A 15,900-nucleotide genomic window follows, 5' to 3' on the forward strand; every position below is an offset into this window, starting at 1 on the left:
TACGAAGTAGATTATAAAAGTTTAGTGTATTAGTGAATTATTATTGTTTTACTATCAGGCTATTATCATCTAATTGATATGTCATAATCATGATTTGATGACTTGTTGTGACATCGAAATTACAGTTTGATTTATAGACGAATCGGTTTGTAAGTGGTTCGGTTTATAAACGGTTCAGTGCAAACGGGTTGAAGTTTGTTAACGGTTCGGTGTAAACGGTTTTTACCTCGGTTCAAACGGTTTCGAGTTGGAAACGGTTTCGAGTTAGAAACGGTTCGGTTCTTTTTTCGGTCTGGTTTGATTTCAGTTCGGTTTAGAATTGGTTCAGTTTGTTACTGGTAATTCTTTTGAACATGTGGTTGTTTTTGATTTTTTTTTCCCCCATGAAATTAGGCTTATTTTGAAATTAGATCTTGTAATACAATTAAAGCCATTTCAATCTCATGAGAAAACTTTACCAACATAAGAATTCATTGTGAATAGCAATCAATCATCGACATAAGTCACATAACTTCCCAATCTAAATATAAATTAAACGGTCATTTCCCAACTTCTCACTCCAACTTTCCAAACCCTTAACCCTCAATTCATGCACACATTATATTTTAACTTCCAACATCGTTCCCTTCGATACGTCCCATAACTTTGCACCGATACACACTACACACAAACTCGTAGCAATTGTTATTCTATTCATCGGTGGCGTTGTATATGTTGTACGTACATGTGAGGTAAAGTAGACATACCAACATTAATAAATGAAAGATAACCTGAAAAAGTGAAAAAAAAAAGTGGTACTAAAATTCCACAAAGTTTACTTAATTTTTTTAAAAATAATTAATTAGCATTAAATTTAACATTAATACGCGCTAGTTTGACACTTGTTAGCACCACGCACTCCGCTAACGCCGGACCAATTCTATAAACTTTGACGAATCATAAATTCACAACACTCCTATCACTTTCTCTCTCCTCTTTTTCTCTTTCATTCATAATCTTTGACCCCTACCATTCCAACTGCTTCTGTCAATTTCTGTACAATTTTTTTTATTCTATTAAATTAAATTAAATAAATAATTTATTATTTTTATTTATACCCTTCTTATTTTGATCGGTTTCTGTGACTCTGATATTTAAATTTAGGTATGATTTTATTTTTACTTTCCCTTTTTGTGTTTTTTTAATTTGTTTTTGTTAATTTTATTTTGATTTTGGTAAGTTGGATTTTCACATTTTTTTTTGAAAATTTGAATGAATGAATAACACTTTTTAGGGTTGTTTGATACTAGTTCGTGGGTGGCAGCGGCATGCATGTGTTAGGTTCAATTAATTTGAAATTTCATTTGTCACTTTCCACTTATTGGGATCTTGCGCAATTATTTCTCAAATTGTCTCCTTTTTTCCTACTTTTTCTGTCTTTATTTATTAATTTTTGATTGAAAGATTCATTCATTCATTCATTCAGTAGAATTTGAAGATTTTTCTGGGTATTTTAAATTTTGTACCTTTGATTTTTTAATTTTAATTTCTAATTTTGAATTTGAATTTGTTTGGCAATGATTTTACCTTTAGATAGATATATGCAATTTTAATCATGGGTTTCTAATGATTTTGATTATGATTATGTTGATTTTTTTTTTGCAGATGATTAATTTGGTTGATTATATACATTGTTAATTGAAGTTGTTGTTCTACAAATGCTCGGGTTTACCAGAGCACGAAATCAGTCCAGAAACGGTAGATCTTTGCCTGTTGCAGGTGGGTTTTCTTTCATCTTCAATTTTATATTATGGTTTTGGTGTATAAGTTGCCACGTAGTAGTGCGTGCAATGATGTAGACGGGGTTCGATTCGATTGAAGTATTGTCCCGAGTCTTTAGCGAACTAAGCTAGTTGATATCCGGCATATTTTATTTTTTTTAAATTTTGGTTAGTTGTGGCCCTGTATTTGTGTGGAAGTTGTGCTTTTAGCTGATTGAAAAAGAAAGAAAGGGAAATATGGAAAGTGTGGAAAACTGACTAAAAGCTGATATTATTTTGGGTGGATTTTTGAGGATAAATGTTGGATCTTGTTTCTCTTACCTTTTATTTTTCTTTCTCTCAAAGTTTTGTTTGTGGATTATAATGATGATTTAGTGGTATTTTTCTCGCATGTTTATAATGTCACGAATAACATGATGCTAAGATAGAAGGTATACAGATTTGTTAATGAATTATATGGATTGTATAATATAGAGTTTTTATGTTATTTGTTTTCATTTGGCTTGTAGGCATGGATTACGCTGATCCGAAGCGGAAGGGTAATGTCGTAGGTAAAATAGTTATAGCTGCTGGGTTGATTGCATTTTGCCTTATTATGATCAAGCAATCTCCAACATTTAACAGCCCGAGCCAAGTAAGATTTCTACCATAAATATCATTTATACTTGTATATATGTGTGTATGGGTGGGTTATAGGAGTGTTTGCATAGAGAAAAGACGGTATAGTTGTGAGTAAGTCTAAGCTTGATAGCTGAATATTTTTACTAATGCCGGTTATGTAAGCCTGATTGAAGGTAGGAATCCTGGGCTGAATTTTTTTGAAGACATAAATTTCACTTCTTTCACATTATTATGACTATGTTATGTACTTTGGCTTAAATTTATAAGCTGCATTTCATGGTAGTTGTGCCTCATTAAATTGACATTACACTGCAAGGAAAGAAAGAATGTAGCTTATTCTCTTATAGTGTTATGTGTTATCTTGAATCTGGTGATGTTGAAGCAATCCTCTAATGTTAACATTTGATCTCATTGTGTTTTCTTTTTTTCTTTTTTCCCTTCAGTTTTCTCGCCGTGAAATGGGGGTCACTCATGTCCTGGTAACTGGGGGTGCTGGTTTTATTGGATCCCACGCAGCACTAAGACTTTTAAAAGACTCTTATCGCGTGACAATTGTGGTATCCTCTCCTTTCAATCATCCTTGTTGTCCAGTTGTTCACTAGTCAGTTTGATATTGAGGTTTACAAAGAGATTGTTTAATAATGTGTAGGACAATCTTTCTCGAGGGAACCTGGCTGCTGTTAAGATTTTGCAACAAATGTTTCCAGAACCAGGAAGACTTCAGTTTGTATATGCTGATCTAGGAGATGCTACTGCTGTATCCTTATACTGCCATGCCATTATTTATTTGTTCAACTGTTTTTATATTCCTTTGTGCCTTCTCTATCTGAATTAGAAATCAATATTAAATGGACTTAACAATGTATTTTATATATAAGCAGTATGCTTCCAAATAGAATCAATTTCCTATTCTATTTGTATTTTTACATCTTTCTACCCTGCTGCAAGTTGCCAATAGTAAATTCAACATATTTCTTCTGAAAGAAATGTGATTTAGGCACTATCCACGAGGCTTCTGTTTGCACTTCAGTGCATCTTCATTTTACTGATTATCTACCAGTCTTATGTTATAGTCTTTTATCCTCCATTATTTTCCTTAATGTAAATGCCAGGTAAACAAACTTTTTTCTGAAAATGCTTTTGATGCTGTGATGCATTTCGCTGCTGTTGCTTATGTTGGAGAGAGCACGCTTGACCCTCTTAGGTAAGCTTTATTTTAGCTGTGTTTGAATTTTTCTATGAAGTTTTGGGTACCAATAGTACTTTGTGATTAGCCATGTGAATATGTGCTATGCTGTATCTAAAGTTTATTTTCACATATCTGAGGGATGTACTACTTAAAAGAGATTCCAGAGGAATCATTGCTGGCTTAATGCATGTACGTAATGGATCCTGGTTAAATTTGCTGGTTGATCTTGGATCAAAGTTAACTCTTACATGCATTCACTTTAACGTGCACTTTGCTATCTGATGCCTTTGCCTATTTCTTACTGATCAGCCATTGTGTGCTGTAAGTGTCCCTTATATTAAGGATGTTAGAATCTGGTGTGAATCATGAAGTAATTTGCATCAAACCACTCACGATATCTTTGCCAGTCATTTGTTTGATGTAATGTTTTCTAGTACTAGTGCATGTCTTAAAAGGTTATTAATGTTTCTGTGTACCCTCAATTTTTTGATGTTATTCAGATATTATCACAATATTACATCAAACACCTTGGTAGTATTGAAGGCAATGGTAAAGCATGAAGTACGTACTTTGATATATTCAAGTACATGTGCAACATATGGTGAGCCCGAGAAGATGCCCATAACAGAGGAAACTCCTCAGGTTAGAGCCTGTTGAAAATTCCCTTTCTTTTTCATCAGTTTACTTGTTATGTACTTCTTTTGATAGACAGTCATACCATCAAAAACTATTGGCTCTGTCCTCAATTTTAACTCTGTTGCTGTTTCAGGTTCCTATTAACCCATATGGTAAGGCTAAGAAGATGTCAGAAGATATTATTTTGGATCTCACTAAGCCAAACAAGGACATGGCAGTTATGATATTAAGGTTAGTCTTCTGTCTGAACTAACAGGAATTAGCCTTAAGCATTTCCATTATATTACATGTTATGTCTACCTGAAACTAAGAGCTGTATTTTATGCACAATGGAGTATTGCGCACAGAACTTAATATCAGTTAAAGTACCTGAAAATTTAGTATGGCAAGATACAAGTGATAATAAGGTGTAACTGTAAATACTATGGAAGATTTTTAGCTAAAAAAAATAGAGTAATATTTTTTTTTTCTTCCCTAGTCTGGTTTTCATTTAGAAATAATTTTGTAACTTTTCTTTAACTTGTTAGTTTTCTATTTGATTAGGGTTGTCCTTAGAAAGTACAAAGTATTTTACTAGCGTGTAGAGAAGGTATAGTTTTTTTTTTCCTTACTCAGTTTTGATGAATTTGGAACTTTGGTGGAAGACTAGAGACATTTTTCTCTACCAAGCGTTTCTCTATTCTGATGCAGCTGATGGCAGCTGGAAGTATATGAAATATTACTTTTTTGCAACATCTGACTTTCTAAGTTGACATCTCTATTGAATTTCCGAAGTACTTACTTTCTTAGCTCTAAATTTTCCCTTGTTAAGTGGTTAGCACCAGAGTCTTCATTAATAATAGGTAAATAAAGCTCTTGGTGAATCTATTTTGTTAACTAAGGGCAACTGGGAAACTTGGGGAGTTTACAAAGTCTTAATTATTAACTAGTTAATTTAATTTATGCACTACTTCTGAACACTGAGGTCAGGGAGCTGGATCTATTAGCAACCTGATTGGAATGCATCTTATCATGATATCATTTTCACCTTTTGTGCGCTTATTAACACTTAGGCACCACCGCACCATCCTTAGATCACAATAAAAAGCTTACAATATGGGGTTGGGAGAGGTAGTCATGAAACCGGGATAGAAGTACCTAAGAGGCCAATCATGTACTCGTTTTGTCTTGCATATTGTTAAATTTGTCTTTCATTTTTGTTCTTTAGCGTGTTCTTTGGGTCTAGACTGTAGACTTCTTCAACTTGCACATGGTAATGTACATGCATTGGTAATAATATCTGAAAGTAATGTCCTTTCAAATTTCCTAGGCTCTAGTAGGTAGGATTTTTCTTTTGGGTCCACTTTTGTATATGACAACCATTGTCAGGTCTATGCATTGCTGATATGAGACATTACAGTACATTCTATGCTTTGTGCTTTTGGATGGGTGCACAAGTTTCAAGCTGTTTCATTCTATCTGTCTACATGATCTTTCTAACTTGGATCTGTTTCTGTATGTTTAGATATTTTAACGTCATTGGGTCAGATCCTGATGGAAGATTGGGGGAGGCTCCTAGACCTGAGTTGCGAGAGCATGGACGTATTTCAGGTGCATGTTTTGATGCAGCTCGTGGAATTACTCAAGGGCTGAAGGTATGCATGTATATCAGTATATGTAATCTTTATATATGTATGTTGTGCACTCTATTTCCCAGAGTGTTAGTTATTCCTTCATGATATCTATCTGTGTATATGGATGGTAGTATTTTGTGGGAAGATTGTTAATATTTTCTAAATGTGACAACTTCGATCTTTCTGTTAGTTTGTTCTTTTACAATTGAATGTAGTCTACTAGTCTGCATGCGTGGAAAACCTCTTCTCCTTTTCTCCAACCAGATTTTATCATGTGAATGTAGTCCTCTACATGTTTTTTCTATCAGCGATCTTTGTTACTATCCATTTGTATTTGTGATACACAAAGCACGCGTTCTTATATGAATAAGGACTAGTGGATTTTTGTATCTATTTGTTACTACCCTAAGCTTTTGGCTGTGGTGCACTTTCATGAGTGAATGTTCAGTGGCCTCTGAGCAGCTTCTTTTTTTTCTCTGTGTTTATTCCCAAATTTGTGGCACTGCTAATATCTGAATGACAAAGATACCACATTTCTTATCATCTTCTGATGAACTTAATTCTTGCATTTAGAGCCATATATTTATGTCAGATATTGATTGTATAGGTAAGAGGAACAGATTACAAGACACCAGATGGCACTTGTATACGAGATTACATTGACGTGACGGACCTGGTTGATGCTCATGTCAAAGCTCTTGAAAAGGCAATGCCAGGCAAGGTTGGAATCTACAATGTTGGTACAGGAAAAGGTAATGTGTTTAAATTCATTTTTAAATTTTAATTAAATTTTTTTTCAGAAACCACCTTTTAAAATTGTGTTTTTGTCAAAATCACCTTCCAAAATTTTTATTGTAAGAAGACACCTTGGTCATAATTTTTTTTGTCAAACATCACCTTTTGCTCAAACTCTAATTATCTGTCATTCCTTGGCTGCACCACCACCTCCTCTTCCCTCTCCATTGCCACTATGTCTCTTTACCCCACCTTTGTTGCCACCGCCCTTCTCCCCACCTCCTATATCTTTTATTTTATTTTTTATTTTTGTTTTTTATTGTTTTTTTTTAATTTTTATTTTTTAATAATCTTTATCTCTCTCTTAATTCTAGTTGTTTGGTGAGTTTTTCTTGATTGAGGTTGATTTTAGGGGAAGGGATTTAGTTTTCCAAGTAGTTTGAGTTGTATTGGGGGTGGGTAGACATGATTTTAAAGTAGATGAGGTGCTTTTCAGGGAAGTTAGGGTTTTTAGGGGTTGATTTTTTGGGGTAGATGGGTGTTTATGGAGGTGTTTGAGTGGTTTAGAAGGTGGTGGGTGACTGGCTTCGGAGGTGTTCGATGGTTTTGAGGGAGCTGGGTGGATTTTGTTGAGGTTTGATGGAGGCAGCATTGGTGGCCCGGGTGGTGGTACTTAAAAAGGGTATTGTGGGTGGTTAATACCGGAAAAAGGAAACTCTGCTGGAATCCGGCTTAAAAAAGATGGTTTTTGACTAATTTTCCTTTTATATTTCCGCTGCCTGAGTTTTTTGTAGGATCCATTGGGAGGTTGATTAGCTTTTTTGACCTAAAATTTATCATGTGGATGATTTCTTACTGAAGTTTATCTGTGGTAACATACATCCGATCTTGTGTTACCAGGTAGTTCTGTCAAAGAATTTGTGGAGGCTTGTAAGAAGGCCACTGGGGTAGACATTAAGGTTGATTATCTCCCTCGTCGCCCAGGTGATTATGCTGAAGTTTACAGTGACCCAACAAAGATTAGGGAGGAGCTGAACTGGACAGCGAGGCATACAAATCTCCAAGAGAGTTTGGAGACAGCATGGAGATGGCAGAAGACTCATCGAAATGGCTACGGACCTGCACTATCAACAGCTATCTAAATTGGTGTACCCTGCATTAGGGTTCCGTTAAAGCTAATGTAGACCCTGTTTTCAGATGCATAGCCCCTGACTAGTGATTGTAGGAGAAGAAGATTAAATTTGAGGGTTATAGGTATTTATTCATTATTATTACTATTATTATTGTTAAAAGTTATACTTATTGAGTAGGATAGTTATTGTAGGAAGCAATAATTCATTTGTTACATCATGTCGTTGCCCAAATAGATGTATAATTATATACTATAATCATCCCAGTGGGAGCTTTTCTTGATTATGAATTATTTTGGGCACAGGCCATTAGATTTACATTGAACTGCAATCAGCTCTTTCCCTGCCACAACTTACGAGTAATTTTTTATATTGAACTGTTTTGCTTTCACAAGATCAATGGCTGAAGTATTTCATGTGTAATACCGAGTACAACTTGCTTCATAGCCATGTTAATTTAAATCTATAAACTCTCATAAAAAGATTGGTTTCAAAAAATCCTCAGTCAGATGGCAAAAACTTCCAGTTTTCCAGATAGGCTAGGCAATTATCGGACCTTCACAACCACATCCAGGAAAGCAATTATCAGACCTTCAAAACCACATCCAGGAAAAAAAAAAAAAAATTTACAGTTACGCGGCAATCTTAGCCAATCACAGTATCTGGATAGCAAGTCGAACGAGGAGCTCCTAGAACCAAAGATGTCAGAAAATGTAATTCTTCTGCCATTGCTTCCACATACCAATCTAGTGCCCTCTACATCAATATGCATCTTTACATGTCTGATACAGACCACAGATAGGCTTCTCGCTCAGTAGCCCCTGTTTCATTTGTTCTTTAGAACAGTTGCTTTTCATGTCCTACATATTAAAGAAAAGAGGATGAGAACATTGTTACTTTTCTTTCAAACTAGTTGTTGCTCCTTCAAACACTTGCTCCTTCAAACACTTGCGGTAACTGAGACTCATCTTAACCAACATATAAAAGAGCATTCATATTTTTTACCTTCTCAACTAGCTTAAGTCCCGGGCAACGCATGCTTATTACTAAATGTTATATTGTGACAAATTGCAATGATAATTCAATAATAATTAACGTTAATAATGGTATACCATTAACTCCGCCAGTGGGTTTCCCGCTGCCAGTCCCAAGCCTGGATAAAGGAGGAGGGTTACGGTAGGCCAGTGACAGCCAGTATAAAACTTCGTCACATCCCATGACATGAGCCAAACAGATATTTTCGTGGGGGCGTTCCCTACTCAGCGACGCGCTGCACTTCCTAGACCCGGGTGTAGTGATAAGTATGCAAGGGTTGCTAGGTCGTCGCCCAGAAGCGACGCGCCACATTGCCCGAGTGTGGTGTCAAATGAGCAAGGGCGTGCCATTGGGGCGTTCCCTACTGAGCGACGCGCTGCACTTCCCAGACCCGGGTGCAGTGATAAGTATGTAAGGGTTGCTAGGTCGTCGCCCAGAAGCGACGCGCCATATTGCCCAATTGTGGTGTCAAATAATCAAGGGCTTGGAGTTGGGATCAGGAGGGAGCGTGGGAGAAAAGAATTTAGTTTGCGGATTGGTTCTTGGAATGTGGGGTCTCTTACGGGAAAATCAGCAGAATTGGTAGAAGTAATGAAAAGACGACGCGTGAACATCATGTGCCTCCAAGAGACAAGATGGACAGGAGAAGGAGCTCGAGGCTTGGTTTTGGGGTATAAGGTATGGTATGTTGGGCAAGAAACGAGCCACAGAACAAGGAATGGTGGAGCTAGGAACGGAGTTGGTGTGGTTCTCGATGAGAGGTTGGCAAAAGAGGTGATCGAGGTCTATCGGAAGAACGATAGGTTGATAAGGCTGAAGTTGCTATGTGGCAAGGAGATTGTGAATGTTATCAGTGCTTATGCTCCCCAAGTGGGTTTAGATGCAGAAGAGAAACGACAATTTTGGGAGGACCTAGACGAGGTGGTGCAGGGTGTCCACCACTCAGAGAAGTTATATATTGGAGGGGATCTAAATGGGCACGTTGGGGCGAGCCGAGATGGCTATGAGAGTGTCCATGGAGGCTTTGGGTATGGGCAGAGGGACGCCGGTGGTGAAGCTATTATGGATTTTGCCCAATCATATGATTTAATTTTGGCTAATACTTGGTTTAAGAAGAGGGATTCACACTTGATAACTTTTCGGAATGGAGCAAATGCAACTCAAATAGACTTCCTGCTCACAAGGAGCATAGATAGACAAAGTTGCATAAACTGTAAGGTTATCCCAGGGGAGAGTGTGGTCACCCAACACCGGCTATTGGTAATGACTATTCGTCTGAAAGAGAAGGCGAAGAAAAAAGTTAGACAAGAAGAACCAAGGATAAGATGGTGGACCCTAAGGGATGCAAAAGCTAAGGTTTTTACAGAAAAGGTAATTGAAGAAGCGGATTGGGATGGAGAGGTGGATCCGGACAAGACTTGGTTACGAATGAAGAACTGTTTCCTAAGAGTGGCCAAAGAGGTCTTAGGGGAAGTAAGGGGAAGAACTTCGGTACAGAGAGATACTTCGTGGTGGAATGAAGAGGTGAAAGCAGTAATTAAGCAAAAAAGGGAATGCTATCAAGCCTTAGGAAAATGTAGGAGTGATGAAACCTTTGCAGCGTATAAGGAGGCTAAGAGTAAGGCAAAGGCAGCTGTTCGCCAAGCAAAAGAAAAGGCATATCAGGAGGTTTATGAAAAGCTTGATTCCAAGGAGGGAGAAAGGATCATTTATAAGATGGCAAAGAGAAGACAAGAGGCAAGGAAGGATATTGGCATGGTGAAGTGTGTCAAAGATAAGAACCAAATGGTCCTAGTGCAAGAGGAGGGCATCAAGGACAGGTGGAAGGGGTACTTCGATGAATTATTTAATGGAAGTAATGGAGTTGTGATAGGAGATACCTCTATGAGTGATGAAGAAATCAACATGGAGTATGTGCGAAGGATTAGGAGAGTAGAGGTGGAGATTGCACTGAGGAAGATGAAACCTAAGAAGGCGGTTGGCCCTGATGGGGTACCGATAGAGGTGTGGAGGTGTTTGGGTAAGATTGGTATTGATTGGTTAACAAACCTTTTCAACAAGATATGGACGGCTACAAGGATCCCACAAGATTGGAGGAAGAGCACCTTGGTCCCGGTTTATAAAAACAAAGGAGACGCTCAAGATTGTTCTAACTATCGAGGAATTAAGCTTATGAGCCATACTATGAAGTTGTGGGAAAGGGTGATTGAACAAAGGTTGAGGGCATGCACAAGCATTTCAGATAACCAATTTGGTTTTATGCCTGGGAGATCTACTATGGAGGCAATCCATTTGATAAGACAAATGATGGAGTTTTATAGGGTAAAGAAGAAAGATCTTCATATGGTCTTTATTGATTTAGAGAAGGCATATGACAAGGTGCCAAGAGAGATACTTTGGTGGGCAATGTTGAAGAAAGGTATCCCACGAAGGTATGTAGACCTAGTTAAGGATATGTATCGGGATGTGTCAACAAATGTGAGGACATGCGGAGGGTTGACAAAAGATTTCCCTATTACAATCGGATTGCATCAAGGGTCTGCATTAAGCCCTTTTCTTTTTGCAACGGTTCTAGATGAATTAACTAGACCAATTCAAGATGAGGTTCCATGGTGTATGCTGTTCGCAGATGATATCGTTTTGGTGGATGAGACTAAGGATGGGGTTAATGTCAAGTTGGAGCAATGGAGGCAAAGGTTGGAATCTAGAGGGTTTAAGCTAAGTCGGAGTAAGACTGAATATTTGGTATGTCGTTTTGGCACTCAGAGGGGGACAAGCAATGAAGTGGTGAGTTTGGATGGAAAGGATTTGACCATGAGTGAATGTTTTAAGTACCTAGGGTCGATCATCCAGAAGAATGGTGACATTGATCAAGACGTGACCCACAGGATTAAGTCAGGGTGGCTTAAATGGAGAGCGGCCACGGGAGTGTTATGCGACCGCAGCATTCCCTTAAAGTTGAAGGGAAAATTCTACAGGACTGCCATAAGACCAGTGTTGCTCTATGGTACAGAATGTTGGGCTTCTAAGAAAGAGCATATTAAAAAGATGGAGGTTACGGAAATGCGCATGTTAAGGTGGATGTGTGGAAACACTTTAAGAGATAGAATCAGAAATGAGGTTATTCGCAAGAAAGTAGGTGTGGCGGGCATTGTAGATAAATTAAGGGAAAATCGTCTGCGTTGGTTTGGACATGTAAGACGGAGACCCGAGGGTGCACCGGTGCGAAGAGTGGAAGAGTGGGACCATGGAGGGATTAAACGAGGAAGAGGGAGACCAAAGATGACTTGGTTGGAAGGAGTGAGGAAGGATATGAAGTGCATGGATTTACGTGAGGATGAAGTTTTGGATCGTAAGGGATGGAGGAGAAAGATTTATGTTGATGACTACACGGAATAATCAAATTTGGTTCATGTTAGCCGACCCCACTTTTGGGATTAAGGCTTTGATTGATTGATTGATTGATTGATTGAATAATGGTATACCATTATTTTTTATATTTATACCACTGTTAAGGTTATTAAAGCATTAGACTTTAATTAAAAAAAAAGTTTCTAAGGTCTATGGGGTTTTATATTTTGATTATGTTGTTTGGGAGACACCAAGTGAAAAAAAGAGAGAGATGATAGTATATTAAGGGCTTAAGCTATACTGGGGGACAGGTCTTAGAGCTGAAGGAAATTGGCTGGCTAGAGAACAATATACATTGCATGCACAGCTAGAAAATCTGACTTTCTCAAAAAATTTAAGCGTTTATGCATCTGAAGTTTGCACAGAAGTTCAGATTTCTGACATTTTTCAGCTGGAGTTTGCACAGAAAGTTCTAATCGTTCGTTCACCTGTTGCTAGATAAATCTAATCTATTGAGCAACAGGTGAACATATCCAATTTGATCTCATCTGAGATTCTGAGGTAGTTGATGCATGATTGCTTTAAGCGTTTAAACTGTAAGAGCAACTGTTTATATTTGTTTTCATGAGAAAATTTAAATGCAATATAGCATCAGCAATTTTTTTGGCAAAGGAGTAAAGAAGCTTATGTTCTTCTCATAGCTGAGAGTAGGAGATGAGCCTGAAGTACAGCATTTCTAGGAACTTTACAGCAGTCAGCAGATACATAGATCAAATTTGCTAGCAGCTTCTTGAATTTGAGTGATCACCTGTCCAACATGCCTTTGGAAGTTTTGTGGCTGGCAGAGTGCTTGGATAGGCTCCAGGCAGTCCGTCTTGACAATTACAAAGTACAAACATCATACTAAGTATTATGCATCAACCGTATTCCTACCAATCTTCCCACACACGCCATGATTCATGATATGACAGCAAGAATGGCAGCTAAATGGTTAAGGGCAACAAGTCAACAACAGATTTAACATTAAAACCTTAATCATTGCAACAGTAGGACAATAATTAAGACACAGCAGCAAAACAGTACACAAGTTTCTGCAAAATCCTGCGAATTCGATTGACTTAGCATAAAATTAGTCACAAATCTCACAACCAAGTATACAAAATACGAAGTACAATACGTAGATGACAAAGTTCAAAAACAAGCAGAGTATCATACATTGCAAAGGAAGAGTAAACTGAAAAAATTACTTTAAATTCCAAAAGTGAGTTATCAGGAAATCATCAGATATAATACCAGACAAATTTTTGTTGACACCTCACATACTTTCAGCTGATATCTAACACTAGTTCTATTGATATTGCATCGGTTTATAACATCAAAATTGGCATTCTTTTCTAAACATATGCTATTACAAAAGAAGGAAGCCATCCGCATTACGAACCTCCAACTTCTGGTTTCAAAACCTCAATCACATTTGCCACATTACAACAAAATCTCCCTTCGGAAACCAAAGAGCTCACTACCCCTTCAACTGCTTTCAAAACCTCATGAAACTCCGAATGCAAAGCCAATGAAGAGAAGTGCTCATCCACAACCAAACCAAACGCCTTCACAATATCTTCAACCCTCGGAACCCATTGACACAACTTCAATCCCAACGTAGTAGCGGCCTTAGGACACGGACCAACATGAGGAAACCTCTCATATTTATGCAACCACTTCCCCAAATACCTAACAAAACTCAACATTTCCTCAGCATTAAGCTTACTCAATGCACTCGAAAACACCACTTCATCAACATTCGACGATGACAACAATAAATGCAAACACAACTCGGCCTGCGAAAACTGATCAAAGGCAACCATAAGTAGCAATGCAGCATCCTTTGCCAACCCCAATTTCTTCCCACTCAACTTCTTATCACCAACTTTCTCAATAGCAGCAGTAGCCTCACTCTCCCATTCACTCATAACAGTAACCATGTTCAAACACCCTTCTTTCGAAGGCGAAAGAAAGCATTTCAAAGCCCTACCTAAATCAGCAGACTCTAAATCATCAAAATGCCTTAAACACAAACACACCAATTCAGACCGCCCCTTCGTAACCAGATTATACAGCAAATCGGACCGAACCCCGTGATCAACAATAAACTTGTTGATGATTAATGTTTCTAAAATCATCCAATTACCCAAAATCAAACAACCCTCAATCACCAACTCCATTACATCCCTTCCAACAAAAGACCCAAGCTTTTCAACCAATTTACAACAATACCCTTCACCATTTTCATCACTATCTTTCTTCGAAACCAACCCATCTAAACCCCCAAATTTAACAATTCCAATTTGTTCAAGAAAAGAAATAAGCAGTTTAACAAATGAAGCAGAGGAAAGAGATTGAGGGGATTTGATCTTACGCTTGAGTTTCTTGAAGAAAGTCGAAGTTAATTCGATAAGCTTGACATCAGGTTGAGAGATTTCGAACCCAGATAGTGGCTGCAAAAGAGAAAGAGGGTTTTCAGAGTGAGGTTTGAGATTAGGGATGATGGATTCAGCGCTGAGATTGAAGGGGTAATTGAGAGGTTCGTTAATGGATTGTTGGTGGTTTGAAGCTTCGAGAATTTGCTCAAGCACAGTCATGGCGGCCGATGGAAGGAGGAAGGAGGAAGGAGAAGGAAAAATGGGGTTTAAAGGGTTTAAGTCTTGAACTATTTACGAGCATTTGAGCTATTTTCAAAATTAGGTATAGCCGTATAGGGTATGAGTACGAAAAGGGACGTTAACTGCAATACGCCTTTTTTTTTTTTTTTTTTTTTTTTTTTGACGGAAAGATTAAAGATTTCATTTATAAAATAGCCAAACGGCCCTTACAATCAATTTTTGAGAAATTTAAAATTCCAACAAAAAATATATAAAACCCTAAAAATAACAATATCGCGGAATCGATTGATAATAGCCTTAACAAAAAACTTCATCCGAAGCAATACAATCTGTGAGTTCGCTCTAATTCGGCATAAGATCTACAGATGAATAATTTTTTGGATAAATATCCTTCCGTGGTCTAAACTCCGATAGAAATAGCGAAACCTTCGATCTTCATTTTTCAATAAACAAATAATTAAAATCCCTACCATGAACACCATCTTAAGGATGGTATCTTTTTATTGAAAACCTTACCTAAATCAGCAATTTTTCAAAATAAGAACATACGAATACTTTTTTTTTTTTTTGAAAGTACGAATACTAATTACGAGTAAATATTAATTAAGTACGGGTATTTCTTTTGTTTTTGGAAAAATTAGAAATAATAACCTCATCTTTCATCAATTTTGGTAGAATAATCCTAACTTTAGATTATACTGGAACAAAACGTTTTGTGTGAGACCGGACTCACGTGAGACCATGCCCATAATCATTAAGGCGCGGGCCTGATAAACCCGACCAAAGCCCGCGCGCCAACATTTTATAAAATCGATAATATTGTCTTCTTGATAAAAATTATCTTATTTCTGACTAAAATAGTCTTATTCATGATTAAAATTATCTTATTCCTGACTAACATCTTTATTTTAGTTATGATATTCATGATAAAAATAACCTTATTTCTGACTAAAATTTTCTAATTCCTGACAAATATTAAACCAATTAATATTAATCTAAAACCTGACAATACTAATCTAATACCTGACAATACTAATCTAATACATGACAATAAACATTTAATACCAAATAATAACAATCAAATACTAAACAATAAACACTTAATACCTGACAATATTTTCTCCTTCACCACTTACCCTCTTCTTCTTCCATAACACAACATTTTCTCTC

The 15,900-nt window shown here is 37.2% G+C and overlaps 2 protein-coding genes across 2 annotated transcripts; one reads left to right on the plus strand and one right to left on the minus strand.

Moving 5' to 3' along the window:
- The first annotated feature begins 955 nt into the window (after positions 1–955).
- On the plus strand, positions 956–7,974 carry LOC145596620 (UDP-arabinose 4-epimerase 1-like). Its single transcript, XM_081652821.1, has 11 exons — positions 956–1,143; positions 1,645–1,758; positions 2,270–2,394; positions 2,825–2,938; positions 3,031–3,138; positions 3,494–3,585; positions 4,071–4,212; positions 4,340–4,437; positions 5,711–5,840; positions 6,427–6,571; positions 7,455–7,974. Exons 2-11 carry the CDS (start codon positions 1,698–1,700, stop codon positions 7,694–7,696), a joined length of 1,257 nt encoding a protein of 418 aa, XP_081508947.1. The 5' UTR covers positions 956–1,143; positions 1,645–1,697; the 3' UTR covers positions 7,697–7,974.
- A 5,326-nt stretch (positions 7,975–13,300) lies between these two features.
- On the minus strand, positions 13,301–14,770 carry LOC145598717 (uncharacterized). The gene has a single exon (XM_081655102.1). It carries the CDS (start codon positions 14,707–14,709, stop codon positions 13,504–13,506), a length of 1,206 nt encoding a protein of 401 aa, XP_081511228.1. The 5' UTR covers positions 14,710–14,770; the 3' UTR covers positions 13,301–13,503.
- Positions 14,771–15,900: the final 1,130 nt, after the last annotated feature.

Source organism: Chenopodium album, chromosome 20, assembly GCF_948465745.1.
Source record: "Chenopodium album chromosome 20, dcCheAlbu1.1, whole genome shotgun sequence".
NCBI lineage: Eukaryota > Viridiplantae > Streptophyta > Magnoliopsida > Caryophyllales > Amaranthaceae > Chenopodium > Chenopodium album.